A 17,627-nucleotide genomic window follows, 5' to 3' on the forward strand; every position below is an offset into this window, starting at 1 on the left:
TTTATATTTTAATAATTATTTAATAAAATCAATAATATTTTTGATAGAAATAAAAGATACATATATTTTATTTTATTTTTTATTATATTTTCAAGAGTTCATTGCTTAAAATATTTTAAAATATCAAGAATTTCTAGATGGTCCAAAATTTATACACACTTTTTACAAGCTTTCTAAAAATTAGATAATTCATGGTTATTTCAATTAAAGAGTAATGATGGTATGTAATGTAAAGTTTATATATTTTTAGTTTAAATAATTTTATACTCATAATATTTTCAACACAAACCTGATTAGATAGTAGTTTGAGCATGGGTCATGTCAGTCTCTCTACAAGTTTAGTATCTTGGGCTTATTGAGTTATTCATATGTCAAGTGCTATGGGGATTTGGCTAGTAGATTTCGCTCATATGCTAGTTTTACTTATTAATTTTTGCTCATATTCTATTTATATTTAAATAATATCTGCCCTATATTTTTATTCAAAAAGTAAAAATGTAGACATAATTAAATACGTCATACATCTGTATATGTTTAAAATAAATTTAATATCAAAATTTTTAATCCAAAATTATTATAATAAATATTAACGATAAATTTAGATATATGTTTAATATCTATATCCATATGCATATCTGCTGAAAAATGTATACAAATCCTAATGTTTGATCCGATTACTATCCACTTTCAGCCTTGTTATGGACTAAAAATAACATAATAATTTTCTTTTATTTAAGGTGATAGAATATGTTATTATAAATAAAGACACATTGGCTCTTTGATGGTGGCTAGCTTTGTTTATATTCTATTAGATTTTTGGTGACATTAATATCTAGCTTAAAATTTTTTGTCAACGATTTTATTTTTAACTAGCTGTTGTCGATAGCTGTAAAGTTAATATAACCTTTTTTTTATTATTTTTTTCAACCTGTGCCTTCTTCGGATATTTTGATTGGTTTGTTCTTTCACAATAATGTCACCGGTTAATCATATTAGCACACCAAGTTAACTGAAAAACTTTTTTTTTCCCCCTGAGAACTGGATAAATAGACGGTCAAGATTTTATTCGCAGCAAGATAGGGACTTTGGAGTAATTTGACGAATGAGAAAGATCCTGTCCCGGAGGGAGCCTTCCTAAACCCCATCCTTTAAGTCCAAGTCTCCGCCCTCTTTCTCTCATATCTCGTTTGTCTCCGATCGCCGGCAATGGCGGCGACCGCGGAGACCAAAGGAGCAAGCGCTCTTAGGAACGCCTTCGGGAGCGTCCTTGGCGTCTTCATCCTCCTCCTTATCGGGGTTCTTGCCTTCTCGATCCGCCTCTTTTCCGTAAGTTCTTCGTGCTCTCGATCTCACTAGGATGCCCTCGAAACCCTAGATCTAATCTCCAGTGTTCTGCTGTGAACGGGAACGTGATTGGATCCTGGCATCTGGATTCGTGCTGATTCGTTGAGGCATTTTGTTTTTGGATTGATCGGCGTTTCAGGTTATCAAGTACGAGAGCGTGATCCACGAGTTCGATCCATACTTCAATTACAGGGTCACTCAGGTTTGATCCGTTTGATGATCTTTTATCATTTTCCCCTTGTAATTTTTTTTTTCCTTTTATTAACGAAGTGAGCTCCGGATAAGTTCCAGAATTAGGCTGTGTGGTAAAACCTTTCTTTTTGTTTTCTTTGGTTTGGATGGTATGTTTACCTGTTCTTCATGATATTTCTGCAAGAAAATTGACTTTGATTTTTCCGCTAACCCTGTGAATGTATGAACCCCTTGTTTGACCTATCGCTACTCTTTTCATATGGAGCAGGGTTGATCTTTAATGTCAGAAGAGATGAATGGTTGCTTGGTATATGATTAGAGAAGCAATTGTTTCGAAATAGCATTTCAATTTATGCAAATCATTTCAACAAGATAAGGTCTTTCATATAACAAACTAACAAGATTCAAATAAAAATTAGTTGTGTAATTAGAGCATAACGATGTGCCAAATGGATAGTGTTAAATTGTCAGGTGTCTTTTGTTGTTTTCTTTTTCTTTTTCGTTTTTTAAGTAAATATGGTGGGAATGCCACCTTCTAGGTTCCAACTAGGAACCTTTCCCCAAAACATGTGCTGAGGAGATGGTGCCAAATGGTGGACCTGAGTCCCTTTGGCTATTCCATGTCATCTCTTTTTCTCTCTTATTTCCTTTTAGCTAACCAGAGTATTCTTTGGTGTTTCCTTTTGGTGTTTTCTCATTTCCTTTTGTTGTTTTCTTTTTCTTTTTCGTTTTTTTAAGTAAATATGGTGGGAATGCCACCTTCTAGGTTCCAACTAGGAACCTTTTCCCAAAACATGTGCTGAGGAGATGGTGCCAAATGGTGGACCTGAGTCCCTTTGGCTATTCCATGTCATCTTTTTTTCTCTCTCATTTCCTTTTAGCTTACCATAGTATTCTTTGGTGTTAGCAATACTATAAATGAGAGATGAACAGACGCAATAAAACTGCAAAGTGACAAATTTGATTTGTAGTTTACAATACTGGCTTGGGATGCTACTCCGGTTCAAATTTTATTTGGTTGTTTGAAAACCTTTCTTCTGTGTTCCACTCATGCTTACTTTGTATTCTTGCTGACTGAATCACTTGTTTCAGTATCTTACAAAGAACGGAATTTATGACTTCTGGAACTGGTTTGATGATCGAACTTGGTATTGGATCCACAAACTTATTTACTTATGCTACATCAAGCAATATCAGATTAAATCCAAATTTGGAGTAATGCCTTTCTTACATGTCTCTAGGTATCCTCTTGGTCGTGTGATCGGTGGAACTGTTTTTCCTGGGTTGACATTAACAGCAGGTTCCATGTGGTGGTATGTGCTTGATATGGGTATTTGAAGCTTGTATGTCTCAAAATTTTAATGAACTACATGGTATCAGAATGCTTGCCTGTTGATTTCAGGTTTCTGAATTCCCTGAACATTCCTCTATCAGTGGAGACTGTCTGTGTATTCACTGCTCCAATTTTCTCAGCTAATGCAGCTTGGGCTGCATACCTTCTGACAAAGGTAGTTTTTCTTGGAAAATTTAAAAGCATCCGGCGTTCTAGTACTGTTGCATCTCTGTGCATTCTCAGTAACCATTTTTTTAACAATGGTTCTGTCTGCAGGAAGTCAAGGGCACTGGGGCTGGATTGACTGCAGCAGCCCTATTGGCAATGGTAACTTACATATTCAATTCTGCACTTATGGGAAGAGGGAAAAGAATCTGGTGGATATGGGAATCTGAGATTGGCGCTCTAGTTATAAAACTGGAAAAAAGTAACTACAATTTTATGTGGATAATACATTGACTTAATGGGGTTCTAAGTTTCTCTAAGTTATGGATGTTGAAAGTCAGATGAAGTCTGGTCAGAACTAGAGTAGGAGTTTGAATTTGTCTTTGTGTTGCATTTGTGTTCAGAAAGCTTAGACTTTGTTTGTTCAATAAGTTTGTAACTTGGGCTATATATGTAGAATAAAGCCAACCCCTGTAATCTATCAATTAGGTTTTTTTATAACCAATTTAATCATATTTTTGATATTGAAATCTAGCTGGTCATAAACAAGTTGTTCAAATCAGATTCAAGTTGTTCAAGCTCAAGCTTTATTGAGGAAATTGAGATCCAAATTTTTGTCTAAAGTAAGTGGTTTAGGTCTCAAACCTAGTTTTGAAAACTGACTAGTAATTGGCTCTAACTCTACTATTTGATTGTAAGCAAGGATTCAAGTATCATATTCATCATTATGGCCCATACCTGCTTGCACATGTTACTCACATCGATCTACATGGATGTCGATCCACAAAGTTCTAGAACATCTTACAATCAGCTCTCAACATGATATCAACCTCTAAGTTGGTGTTCAACTCCTGGCTAATGCAACTTTTTGTAGGAGTCTGAAAAAGGCAGTCTAGGTAGTATGAAACCTACCTAATTGGTTAATTTTTTTTATCTCATGCAACTTGGAAGCTAGCCTCCCATTTTTTCCTTAGACATTGGAAAGAGTTTACATAAAGCTAGTAAAAGTCAATGCTTGATGTAGGGTATTGCATTCATCTCTAAAAAAAGTATTAGCCAACAAGCCAAATTGACATGCAATCCCTATATAAATGATTAATGCAATAAGTGAAATTATTATTGAAGAGAAACCATCGCAAATATTTATAGAATGGGTTGATGTTCATTGGCATATTGTAATGGCTGATGAATCTGATGGGTAAATACCAAGAAAGAAAACTTAAATATCATAAAGAACATAGATGCCTCAGCTTAGATGTTTCCTGCTTCCATAATTGTGTAAACCCAAAATGTGAGGCGGCCTGAAGCTGTATTTTGTCATTTTTAGTCATTATTAGTAGGTTAGTATTTTGTTGTTTGACTGTGAACTGAATAGCATTTATGCTTGCCCATTATATCCATCTCTTTTATCAGTTAAGATGTCATGTGTCATGGAAAAAATCTGGACTCTACAGGATTTTATGTTTTTGCAGGGTTTGTTTGGTTGCCCGTGAGTTTTACTATAATAGATTTCTATAAAACATAGTTCTTTGTAAAACTGGTTCTATGAAAAAAGGGGGAGACCTGTTTTTCTTAAAACTTATTTTCCAAGTTTTATGACTTGTCAATTTTGACAAAATGGGTTGGGGAAAACAGCCAAACAATGATTTTTATAAAACTAATCAATTTTTAGTGTTGCTTGGCCAATCAGGTTTCAGAATCATCGACGCATATGCATATTGTTATTCTTAGATGCTATATATGATTGCTGCTTTGATCCCTAAATGTCTTATTGTGGCTTTTTGAAAATCTGCCATGATTTTAAACAGTTGTCTGATATTTCTTTACTCACAGGTGCCTTCTTATATTTCAAGATCTGTGGCTGGCAGCTATGACAATGAAGCTGTAGCAATTTTTGCTCTAGTATTTACATTTTATCTTTATGTAAAGGTAAAAGATGAGCTAAATATCGCAAATAAAAGATCTGTTTTGCTCAGTATATTAACCAACCTGCTGCTTTCTTTAAATTATGTACAGACACTGAATACAGGATCACTCTTCTATGCTACCCTAAATTCTCTGTCATATTTCTACATGGTAAGCATAGTATGCTGAAGCTACAGGTGTTTCTTTTTCTTGTAAGTAAATCAATTGGTGAAACTTTATTTTTTCTAGGTGTGCTCTTGGGGAGGCTATACATTCATCATTAACCTTATTCCTATGCATGTTCTGCTGTGTATTTTAACCGGTCGCTACTCTTCACGATTATACATTGCTTATGCCCCTCTTGTAAGTGTTTACATGTTACAGCGAGAGGATATGAATTTTGCAAGTTCCCTATTATAAGGATGGTTAGATTGTTAAATTTCCTAATGAAGTCTTGTTCAATGCAGGTTGTTTTGGGAACACTTCTAGCTTCCTTGGTGCCTGTGGTTGGTTTTAATGCAGTGATGACATCAGAGCATTTCGCGTCATTTTTGGTCTGTATGTCTATGTCAATTGAGCTCATTAATGATGCATAGGTTTTTTTCATGCTAGCACTCATTTCACCATTTGAGATTCTTCTCATTTTCTGATCTTTTTGTCTGGCATATTAATTAGATGAGAAGCTTGTCAAGCAGTCAATACTCATTTTGTGATTTAAGTTTACTGCCCTGAGTCACGACAGGAGGTGCCAACTTTGCACTTCCGGGGAACTCTGTCATGCTGATACTCTTTCCTTAAAAACTGATGGAGTCCTGCAACATGGAGAAACATGGTTGGCTGAGATTTTCTGAATGTTTAGAACCTCCCATCAAGGAACCATCAAAACTCTAATGAGAAGAGAAACAGCATGAGTGACAAAAGCAAGAAGAGAATGTTGTTATCTTATGTCATGTTTAACCAAAATAATCCGATAAGAAAACACTGCTATCAGAACTCCCCCTTTTTAGAATCCAGAAGAGGATGAAAAAAAGGTTAGGAGGATGAGCCCTTTCTGCCTCCCCAACTGAACAGTTTTCCCAATTTTTATGCAAACTCCTCACCTCCTTAAATTGCAAGCCATGTATAACCTAAAAAAGAAAAATAGCGAACATTACTGAGTCTGCCTCAAAGAGAATCCAGTTACAAAGTGGTCAGTCCTATCATTGAAGGTTTTCCCATTAAATATGGTAGATATATTTATTTGCATCAGAACAGATGGGTTAGTCAATCGACAAGTTAGATTTGATGAATGCTTCTGGTGTGGAGGCTATGATTTTCAAGGACCAGATGTAATACGGTTGTCAAAATCTTGTAGAGGTCTACTCATCTAGGAGATATTTTCAAACATTGGGCATGATGTATCTTTGCAATTACTTGTTTGCGTTTGAAAGAACTAGTTAACTTGTAAATTAACCACATTTACTCCGAAGTTTTACATATCATATTTACTATTTGCTGAGTTTATCTGCACCAAATGTGAACCGTAAGGGAGAATTATTGTTATCTAATGTTATTTGATTGATCTGGCACATTATTTTGCAGTTTGTGTGCGTCATACTCTCCTTTTGCTGACTTTCAACTAAATTTACAGGTTTTCATAATCCTTCATGTGGTTGCTTTTATTTATTATATCAAAGGGATTCTATCTCCAAAGATGTTTAAAGTGGCTATGACACTTGTTGTAACAATTGGCTTGTAAGCTTCTGGCCCTCCGTAACAGTTTACATGTTTGTGCTTGAAACCATGATTAAAATATTAGGTTTTCTAAAGCTTGTTTATTTTTTATTCTAGCAAGTGAAGCATGTAAAGCTGGATGAATTACATGATGTTTTCTGTTAATATACTAATTGTATTTTCGTTCAGGGCTGTTTTTTGTGCGGTCATAGCTATATTTATAGCATTGGTGGCTTCCAGTCCCACAAAAGGATGGAGTGGGCGTAGTTTGAGTCTTCTTGATCCGTAAGCACCTGTTCTGAAAGTTATGACTACTGTAGTTCCACTTCCGTTGGTGTACTTATTTAATAAAGCTTTTAGGACTATATAATGTAGCCAACTCCAAGATGTTATGTGATGGTTGTCATGGTTATGGACATATATTCTGAAATCAAATGGTTGCAGTTATGGAAAATGTAACTTTAAAAGACAAAATGATCATTACAGTATTGAGGAAGCATTTAACTGGCATTGTGTAATTGGAATGTTGTTTTCAGAGACATACCCTTTGAGATGAGGTTAGCAGATGCCTTGAGACGCTAGTTGCAGAACCCAGGAAAATTAAGTTTACGAAGTGATCCAAAACACACACCTTTATCTTTAGGAATTAGGTTGTGAAGAGGCACATGCCTCTATACATTTGGTCCACACAATTAAAGAGTACATAATTCCAAGGCTTCTAATTGCAAGCTTTATCATACTTGTTTACCAAGAGAAACTAATTAACATTCTTCTGTAATGCATTCTTACAATCTGAAGCAAATTTGGAAAAAGAACTACAAAACCATCATAGCGAGTGGGTTTGCTCAAGTTATACAAAGAAACCACTTCCTTCTTATCCCTAAGCTCAATTCCATAACTACATTTTGTTCCTGGGCACCATGAACAAACAGATTGACTTCAATTGTGAAGATCATGCGTGCTATTGGAAAAGATACTAATAAGAAAGATGGGCATATATTGGAGTTGTATGTGCCCCGGAATCTAAGCACTATGAAGGTGAATTTCTTTAAGGATTACAAAAGTGCAGAAGGAGAGGATGAAGATGCAGTCATTTTCTAAAGAAACATAAAGCTTGAACTTAAAATGTCTTTTGCTTCATTGTGAAATCATTGATCTAAGAATGATAATATACATTTAGAAATCCTATTTTTGTTTGGGATGGATTTATTACAATTTAACATCTTGATCTTCCTCGTTTGTTGATGTGGCAGAACTTATGCAAGCAAGTACATACCCATCATCGCTAGTGTTAGTGAACATCAGCCGCCGACATGGCCTTCATATTTCATGGACATCAATGTTTTGGCATTCTTGGTTCCAGCTGGTATCATAGTAAGTACTGGGCTTATCACCAAATTTTGAATGTTGATCTTCGGTTGGGTACATGTTGATTTTGACTTAAATGCATATTTAATTTTGTGCCGAGATCATGACTAAGAGATCTGTTTTCCTTTGGGGCAACGGTGGTCATGGGTGCCTCTTCTGACAAGGTGTCCAAGCAACTCTAGGCCGAATTAGAGCTGATTTCTATATTCTTTGTTTATTTTATGTTATATAATAATATATCCTTGATATGCTTTGATTATCTGAACCATTTTCAGATGAATAAGCTCGAGGCCCTCCCCACATATATGGATTTTGTTGGCAACTTGAATATTAACCATTGAGGCTTTCTTTTTAAATTAACACAGAGTCCATCCATAGGCCATAATAGCAACGATGATAACTGTAGTTGTCATTTTGGATACTAAGGTTGAAGACTCCTGGTCAATCTGCAACTCCTATGGGAAGAAGGAAGCAGCAGGACCATGCCTTGAAGCACTTAATATTTTCAGCAACATGTATATTAACTTGACAGACATGCTTGTGGCCTAGCTAGATGACTTGGTTAAGTCATAGATGCCAGCTTGAGCTGTCTCGTAAGTTAATGACTGGGTACCATGGATTTTGTTATACAACTTCCTTTCTCATTCCTCTACCTTCTTCCTTCAGCAATAACAGGCATCACAAGTGGCAACAACAGCACTTCTAGATGCAGTCCTTAAAATATAAACATTGGGTGGGAGATGGAGTAAGAGGAGATTGGGACAACTATGAAAACCAGGATGATCAAGAAGTTCTAAAGAGCCGACACTTATTTTTGGATTTATTTTATTACCTTATAAATTTTGTCATATATGTTTTCAACTTTTTCTTATTTTATTAAATTCCCTGATTTTTGTTTTGCTAGATATATCCTTGTTGGCTTGTGGATAACACCTTAGCTTTGCAACCCAATGGACGGCTTAGAGTGCTTGCCTTTAAGAACATTTGACTGCAATATACCTGTTGATTTTTTTTATTTTAAAAAGAAAAGACTTGCACATTCCATGATATCAAATCCTCTACCAGTTCATGTTTAAATTTCAGTTGGGGACATTGATGGTTGAATATTGATAGATTTCTCTTGTATTATGAGACCTATCACAAATAAGAAAATCTGCAAGAATTTGATACAGTTACAATAACTGACAACTTTTCTACATGTCTGCAGGCATGCTTTTTGCCTTTATCTGATGCTAGCTCATTTGTGGTCCTGTACTTAGTAACATCAGTATATTTTTCTGGAGTAATGGTGAGGAAGTGGCAGAAAAATTCAACTTAGTCACTTTTTACAAGCTACAATTTTTTTGTTATCCTTATCGTCATAAGTGCATATCAATTCCCAGGTGCGTCTTATGCTTGTTTTGGCTCCAGCTGCATGCATCATGTCCGGAATTGCTCTTTCTGAAGCCTTTGATGTTTTTACACGATCAATCAAACATCAGCTTCCTAACTTACTTGAAAATCCACCTGATGTATGTGCTTCATGCATTTCCTTCTGTTTATCCCCTCAGTTTCAGTTTTGCCATGTTATGATTGTTATTTTAGGCATTACCTTTGAGCATTGTGCTAATGTTTGCTGTTATGATATGACTTTCAAGGCAGGGGATATTAATTCTGGGAGTTCAATAGCTCAAAATGATGCATCGAAGATTGATAGCCATGCAACAACTAATAAATCTGAAACAGTATCAAAAGAAAGACCATCAAGGAAGAACCGGAAGAAGGAAAAGGAAAAAGAAATTGTGGAAAAAGTTCCTAGTAAGTCCGAAAATAAAAAAAGGCTGCTGGTATTGCCCCTGGAAGCATCTGCAGTTTCCATTCTTCTCCTGATTGTACTTGGTGGCTTTTATGTGGTATGCCATTTATACTCATTCCAAATTTTGCCAAATATTAACTTCTTGAACTTATGACATGTCTTTCATTTTAGTTGTTAGTAGTGCAAACAGCTAAATATGCAGAGTGTACAGTTATATGTTGTAGCTTGATCTGGCATTGGTGTCCATGTACAACCCAGATCATCCTCAATTTTGGTAGCTTCCTCAATGGGTCACGCACTTGGAAAATAAATAATATCTTATCAAGTCTCCCTATGTGCAAAATTATCAACTCCTTACATGCCACATAGCATGTTCATGTGTCATGCTACTATGAAAAAAAAATATTTAGACAGCCCTAGCACCATGAAAACATGTAAAAGCTCATTCAACATATTTGCATTTTGTACAATCATCTTGCAGTTCAGCATTGCTTGCATTTACTTCTGAAAGTATCTTAGTTCCCCAAAATAGTGTACAACCCTCATCCTCATTAAATAACATATTCCACAAAATTCCAGAGTAAGTCTTCTCTTTGATTACCATCAATGACTAACAGTCATGAATTACATCCTCTATGACAACTCCAGCGGTAGACCTGGATTCCCTGACGCTTCTAACGATCTCGGATTCTTTGGTGCATGTTATCTTGACTGTGAATAGCAAATACGAGCACTAGATTGCCTATAGAGGTCAAATTGTCAAACTATTTCTATTCTATTGGCCTGTCTCATATGATGTTGATTTCAATACTAGCATGAATTGTAGACTGTTTCACTTTACGCACCATTGTAATGTTTACTGGTGAACTTTCCAGCATGTAGTTGTCATTTATCTCTTCCAAGAAATCAAAGAAATAGGTCAATCCAAAGTGATAATAATTAATCATTGATTTTTGAAGCTTTGAAGTTAAACCGATAAAAAAGATTGTTTATCTGGACTGCAGAGACACTTACTATGAAAGGGAAACAAGGTGAATGCTCTTGAGCTATGCACTCAAGACTGAAAGGAGACGGCCTCTTAACCTAATTATTGACCTAGTCAAAGGTCTTTCTTTCCTCCACTTGGACTAGATCTGTTATGCACTTAAGACTGGAACGAAATAGCATCTTAAGAATTATAGAGTACAGGTATATTGAGCCATATACACCAACCAGGTGATATAATCTTTTGAAGATAACAATGTTTTCTGATTTTTGAGGAGATTTACAAGCTGTGGAATGAATGCTTGCTGTCATTTCACTAGGTGAACTCTGATATGGTATAAGCTGAAAAGTTATATAGCTTGGCATTATGTTTTGTTAATTCATCCAAACACAATGTGAGATACCTACGTGATATTTGGCCTTCTCAACTCAAAAAAGAAATCTGAAAATAGGTTTTTTATTGAAAACATATGTTCTCAATTATAATCGCTTGAATATTGCTTTATGAATGCACATTAGATCCAGGCTGTAGGTTGTGCTACTTATGGCTTGGTTCATATCATTTTTTATTGTCCATATTTCATTTCAGATGATACATTCTTTGTCCTTTAATATTCTGGGTCCCCATGTTACCTCAATTATGATGAAAGGTATTTATCTGCATTCCCTTAACCAAAGAGTGATCACATCAATTTGCTGGAGGCTCTATAAATTGGGGAAAAAAGTAAAGAGAAGTACATTAAAACAAATTCTTTCCCATACTCATGTAGAAGTGCTAGAGTCATGTCAATTTGATGTCTATGAGTGTCAAAAAGCTTTGGGAGGGGTATGCTATTTTGTGTTAGTTGTATATGGAGGCTTCTTTTAATTGTTCAGTTTTACTTTCCACAAAAAAAGATCTTAAAAGCTTATCTATGACTAAAAGAAAAATCTTCATAAAAACCCTGCCCCCAGGCCCGCACACCGCAACCCCCCCCCCCCCCCCCCCTCCCACCCCCGGCCTCTTCTCACAGAAATTATTCTGCATAATGAAACATATTGTTATGTCATGTTGAGCGGATGTTAGGGACCCAAAATTTGATCTTTCATGATTGTGGCTGCTTGCGAGTGTATCTCAGAAGCCCATTATAATATGAAGATGTAATGGATACTTGTAGAACATTTCTGTGTGCTTTTACAGATTTTGTGAGCTTGTTTCATACAATTCGTTGATAAAGTCATTTTGTCCTATGGTTCCACTTGTAGACTATTCAAATTTCATGTATCTTCTTGTTGTAGGTTCATTGTGTATGGGCAGCAGCAGAAGCTTACTCTGCCCCTTCAATCGTTCTAACATCTTATGCCCATGATGGGTTGCATGTGTTTGATGATTTTCGTGAAGCCTATGCATGGTTGCGGCATAATACTGATGTGGATGATAAGGTGAGTCTTCCACTCCTTTTATGACTTCTTTTGTATGTTATATACAATAACTTCGTACGTGTGCCAAGGCTTATGTGTTTTGGAAAAATGATGGTCATTCTAGGCCTGCTTCTACAAAAGACTAATGCTATTTGTGTCTACATTGTTCAGTAGTTTGTCTTTTGATAGTTTTCTTTTACTGCTTTTAAAATGAAGATAGAATTTGTGACTTGCAGTGGTGATGTTAATATATTTGATGAAGGAATAATTAGATAGACTAGCCTTTTCTCAAAAAATAAGATCTTCTTCTATTCCTATTATAAGTTATGGACCCGACCAACTATCAACTTGCATGAGATTCTGTTTCTTTCCTTGATGTTCTGAATCATATTAAATATATATGAATTCACTTAGTAACTATATAATCTTTCCTGTTAGTAATTTTGGTATCAGTTCATCTTGTTCTCATGTTCTTATTATCTTGATGTAGCCTGAAAATACTTGAACCTGGCAAATGTGGTCCTATTAATTAGTAGGGAATATTTGATGGGTAGTTCTGATCATATGATTTAGTGATATGTTCAGAATTTTATTTAAGTTGATTTGCATTTCTTCTTGTCATCTTTTTCTTTTTTGCTTTGTTTTTTCTTTCCTGCGGGGAGGAGGGGGTTTGCTGTGGGAGGGAGGGAGCATATAACCAAATGAGAAGTTTGTATTTATCCCATTCTCTTTTTACCACACCTGTCAAATGGCTGCTGCAGAGAGTGCCTGGGCTCGAGTGTTTGTTTTACATATAAAAGATTGATCGAGATTCAATTGGTAAGCAACTTTTCATTTTGCTAGATCGGATGGTAAGAACCACAAGGTTTTTGGTGGATCCGGTTGTATGAAAAATACAACGATAAGCTTGCAGGATGTGGTTTGTAATTGCTTCATAGCGAGTTAATTCTCAATCAGTGCAACTGTTTTTGAACTATCATAGCAGAGGTGAATTATTCTAACTGGAGAGCCATCATATTTCTGGGACACTATTTTGGATACTAAAAATAGTAGTGATACTAAAATAGTAGTGGTACTAAAAATAGTAATGATACTAAAATAGTAGGGATACTAAAAATAGTAGTGATGCTAAAAATAGTAATGATACTAAAATAGTAGTGGTAATAGTGCTATTAATAGTAATAATACTAAAAATAATAATAATACTAAAAATAGTAATCATTACTAATAATAGTAATAATATTTATATATGTCTGTGTCTATATATATATATTAATACATGTCCATATATATAAATGTACATATATATAAATGTACATATATATATATATACCTAACAATATATGTCCATAGTATATCATTATATTTATACAGATATATTTCGATATATATGTATATATAATATATGTATATATGTACAGATATATGTCTATACATATATATATATATATATATATATATATATATTATGTGTGTGTGTATGTATAGTAATATTTAATAATAATATAATATAATCCATTATTAGATTAGATTCTAATCTGTTATATTATATTGTATTGCTTTATTATATTATAATATTATTAATTATATTATATTATATATTATTTATAATTATAATAATATTATATTACATTGTAGTAATATTGTTCTATTAATAATACATTACTATATCATATCATATTATGTTATATTATTATGTTATAGTATTCAATATTATATTACACTATATTATACCAAATAGTAATATTTTAATATATAATAATATATAATGTTATATTGTATTATAATTCACTATGCAATATTATGCAATATTTTTTATTGTCATTTTATCATACGAAAAGCACTTTCTCATTTTGGTTACCAAATATATGTTAAAGTTTTACCGTACTTTAGATATGTAGTTACCAAACAGCAAATAGATTTTAATAAAAACTCACTTCCAAATCCTCTACTTCTAAAAGCTCTAAAAGCTCTACTACCAATAGCAATCCCAAACAGGGCCTAAGCATGTTTAAATTTGGCATAAACGGGTCCACATCGTGTCAATGTTTGACCCGACATAACTCATTTATTAAACTGGTCGGGTTTAGGTTTAGAGTCTTGATCCATTTAACCTGTTTTGATTTGTTTAGTATTTGGGTGGAATCGTGACTCAGCCCTTTTAAGACCCATTTAACCTATTTGTCCAACCTGTTGAAGCCCGTTTAACCCATTTGAAACCCATTTAACTTGATCCAACCCATTTATTGAACAGGTTATGCAGTCAAGTTACCTATTTGATAAGAAGGTCGGATTCAGTTTTGGATTTTTGTTCTGATCAATAAACCCATCAATTCAAGTTGATAAATATTTGATCCGGCCCACATCTGACCCAAATCAAACCCGACCTGAGTGCCACCCCTGGCTGTATATTGGCCCATTTCATGCAGAACTAGTTTGAAGCAGATTGTTTTGAGTAACCATGCTCTAATGCTTCTCCCCATCTCAGGAAAGATTGTCAAAGAGCTATCTTTTGTTTTGCTTGCTTGGCTTGAGTTTACCATAAACTTCTTTAATGAGAAGATCACATCTTGCAGGTGGCATCTTGGTGGGACTATGGTTACCAAACAACTGCCATGGCTAATCGTACTGTCATAGTTGATAATAATACCTGGAATAACACTCATATTGCAACTGTTGGTACTGCCATGTCATCCCCAGAGAAAGCAGCTTGGGAGATTTTTGACTCCTTGGACGTCAAATATGTTTTGGTTGTCTTTGGAGGTTGGTACTCTGTACTTGTAAAGAAATTACTGTCATACCTCTAATTTGGGAGCTGGTTGTTTGACTCTCTAAATTTTCTTTCAATTCTCAGGTCTTGTTGGCTACCCAAGTGACGATATCAATAAGTTCCTGTGGATGGTTCGCATTGGAGGTGGCGTATTTCCACACATCAGGGAACCTGATTATCTTGTGAGTTCTCTAGATCATTCACTGCATTTAAGGCTTTGGCTATTTCTGACCGTTGGTATGCTTTCTGGTTAAATAAGTTTTTAAGTTATTAACTAACAAACTGTAGTATCAATGCTGAAATGAATAAATATGATCAACTAGTCTATGGATACATATTCTACATCCTGGTGTTGCTGAGGCACTCTCATCTTTCTGGGTTGATATAAATTTTCTATGCATTTTCCTCTATGTATGATGAGTTGTTGTTTGGATAATTACATTGCACCATGTTTTTATCTGTTTACATATGCACTAGTTAGCAGTTACAGCTTTTCTTGTGCCAGCTTATAAAACATCGGTGTCCTTTAACATAACTTTTTCATTTTGGTTCTCTCTTAATTTAGAGGGATGGGCAATATCGTATTGATGCTCAAGCGACTCCAACAATGCTGAATTGCCTCATGTACAAGCTCTCTTATTACAGGTTTGTGAATCTTTCTGTAGGTTTCGACTTGATATACAGTTGCAGTACACATGCTGCTTCTAATTTTGTTCCATATTTCTAGATTCGTGGAGACAGATGGAAAAGGCTTCGATCGAGTGAGGAGGACAGAAATAGGAAAGAAATATTTCAAGCTAACACATTTTGAGGAGGTGACATAATTTCCAAATCTTTAATAGCTTTGTAATGTTCTATGTTTTGTGAAGTGCTTCACCAAAAAGTTGAATTTTCTTTTTCTTATTTTTATCCAGCTTTAATAATCTGAACTAAAGCATCCTTTCTTCCACTTCCATTGGATTTTATTTTGTTTTGTTAGAATATTCCTGGATTAGCAAGCAATATATTTGCCTCTTCACATGCTGAATTTTTTCATGGCTGCTGAGTAGCCTTTACTATTGTACTTTTGATTCAGGTATTCACTACACATCATTGGATGGTTCGTATTTATAAGTTGAAACCTCCAAAGAATAGGATCCGTGGAAAGTTGAAGAAGCCTAAATCGGTATGTCAAACCATACAAGCATCCAATATATCCTTTAATACTGACATGGAGTCCCATAACACCATCATGTTGTTATTTGCAGAGTTCTAAATCTTCTTCAAGCAATCAAAAAAGGGCTCGAAATACACAAAAGAACCCATGGCAGTGAACTGATTCCAAGGAGGATGCTTAATCAACTTAAGGATTCTGTTCTATATGCGTGACCCTTGGGAAGAATTTCAGGGATGGTGCATCTTTGGTAGTTTTGCAGGCACAGATGGCTAGAAATTTGATTAAGAAATTTTCAGTGTCCTCCCATATTGTATACTATCCCCTTTTCGGTTCCATTATTATCAAAGGATCATTTTTTGACAGGTTACAAACAAGTAATATGGAAATTTGAGCTGTTTGCATTATTTTTTCTATGCATTCATTGAGTCAGTTAAGTTGTTTACAACAACTACATACAAAAGATAGCAGAACTGTCAATGCAACTGGAATGTGTATGCTTCTTGTCTCATAGTCAGTCTCGCCCCTTGATTCCCTAAAATTTCACAAGGGGCATCCAAGCACAACGATAAAAATTTGTTTACCCCCTAATGAGGTTTTGAAAATTTTGATGGTTAAGAGAAAATGTCGATATGTTGAATGCCTGTTAGCTACTGATGTCTCGATTAGTCATCCATGTGACGAGTTTGGCTATGGTGCTGTTTTTAAAAGAAAACCATGGAAAATGAATATATGGATGATGGCTGATTGGATGACCGATATTGATCCAAAGTTTGTGAAATTGTTGTCAAAGAAGCAATAAGGGAAGCTTTACAATTTTCAAACAAGGAGGAATTCAGTTGAGATGTAGAAATGCTTAGTGCTTGGTAAAATACCTTAATGTTTGACTAGCAGAATTTTGATAAATTTTGCAAGAAATGTGTAGCTTGTTTTCTTAGATGGCAAGTAGTGTGCTTCTCTGACAAGCATCCCTGTGCTCAAGGATATCTTCCATTAGATGTGTGTTGTTCTTGGTTTGCAGAACATGGTCGTCAAAACCAGGAAAACAATATTCAATAATGCACTAAATTTTCTCCCTCTCCCTGAATGTGTATCCATCCGACTTCGCAAAACAATCCAAATGAAGTACAGAACCTATATTTTATATTATTTGACTGGAGTAATGCCAAGGGCTCCTGGTATGTGCATACAAACGATTCTCTTAGCGATTCGTGCAACTCATGAGATTTGTGGCCAAAAATGGTGTTGGTTGATTTCAGGACTGCTAAATTAGTAATCATGGATCCGATCAGCTTTTCATGCATGCGTACCCCTGAAGCACCGTCATCTGATGTAGGCATGCTTTTCGGATTCGAAAGATAACATCATCACATAGCCAACGATCAATTAATCTACCCCTTGCAGTCTGGTAGCCCAATAACCTTATCGGTTGGAACAACAGTTTGATTAGTCTCATATGTGCACAGGTTGATAAATAGAGCAACCTTCCAGAGTAGGGTAAGTT

The 17,627-nt window shown here is 35.0% G+C and overlaps 1 protein-coding gene across 1 annotated transcript; it reads left to right on the forward strand.

The window, feature by feature from the left end:
• The first annotated feature begins 975 nt into the window (after positions 1-975).
• Positions 976-16,530, forward strand: STT3A (staurosporin and temperature sensitive 3-like A). Its single transcript, XM_008812434.6, has 23 exons — positions 976-1,326; positions 1,484-1,546; positions 2,629-2,684; positions 2,778-2,849; positions 2,939-3,044; positions 3,146-3,196; positions 4,868-4,963; positions 5,051-5,110; positions 5,189-5,302; positions 5,407-5,493; positions 6,570-6,673; positions 6,842-6,937; positions 7,906-8,026; positions 9,228-9,308; positions 9,403-9,531; positions 9,658-9,912; positions 12,078-12,221; positions 14,777-14,963; positions 15,055-15,152; positions 15,536-15,615; positions 15,698-15,785; positions 16,046-16,135; positions 16,218-16,530. Exons 1-23 carry the CDS (start codon positions 1,207-1,209, stop codon positions 16,281-16,283), a joined length of 2,364 nt encoding a protein of 787 aa, XP_008810656.3. The 5' UTR covers positions 976-1,206; the 3' UTR covers positions 16,284-16,530.
• The last annotated feature ends 1,097 nt before the right edge of the window (positions 16,531-17,627 follow it).

This window comes from Phoenix dactylifera, chromosome 9 (genome assembly GCF_051530095.1).
Source record: "Phoenix dactylifera cultivar Ajwa chromosome 9, Ajwa_hap1_PhDact_Kaust_v1.1, whole genome shotgun sequence".
Lineage (NCBI taxonomy): Eukaryota > Viridiplantae > Streptophyta > Magnoliopsida > Arecales > Arecaceae > Phoenix > Phoenix dactylifera.

Coding starts and splice junctions, on each gene's coding strand:
- STT3A (XM_008812434.6), top strand. CDS start 1,207: ATGGCGGCGACCGCGGAGACCAAAGGAGCAAGCGCTCTTAGGAACGCC. Junction 4,964..5,050: donor CATTTTATCTTTATGTAAAG/GTAAAAGATGAG, acceptor AATTATGTACAG/ACACTGAATACAGGATCACT. Junction 15,616..15,697: donor TACAAGCTCTCTTATTACAG/GTTTGTGAATCT, acceptor CCATATTTCTAG/ATTCGTGGAGACAGATGGAA.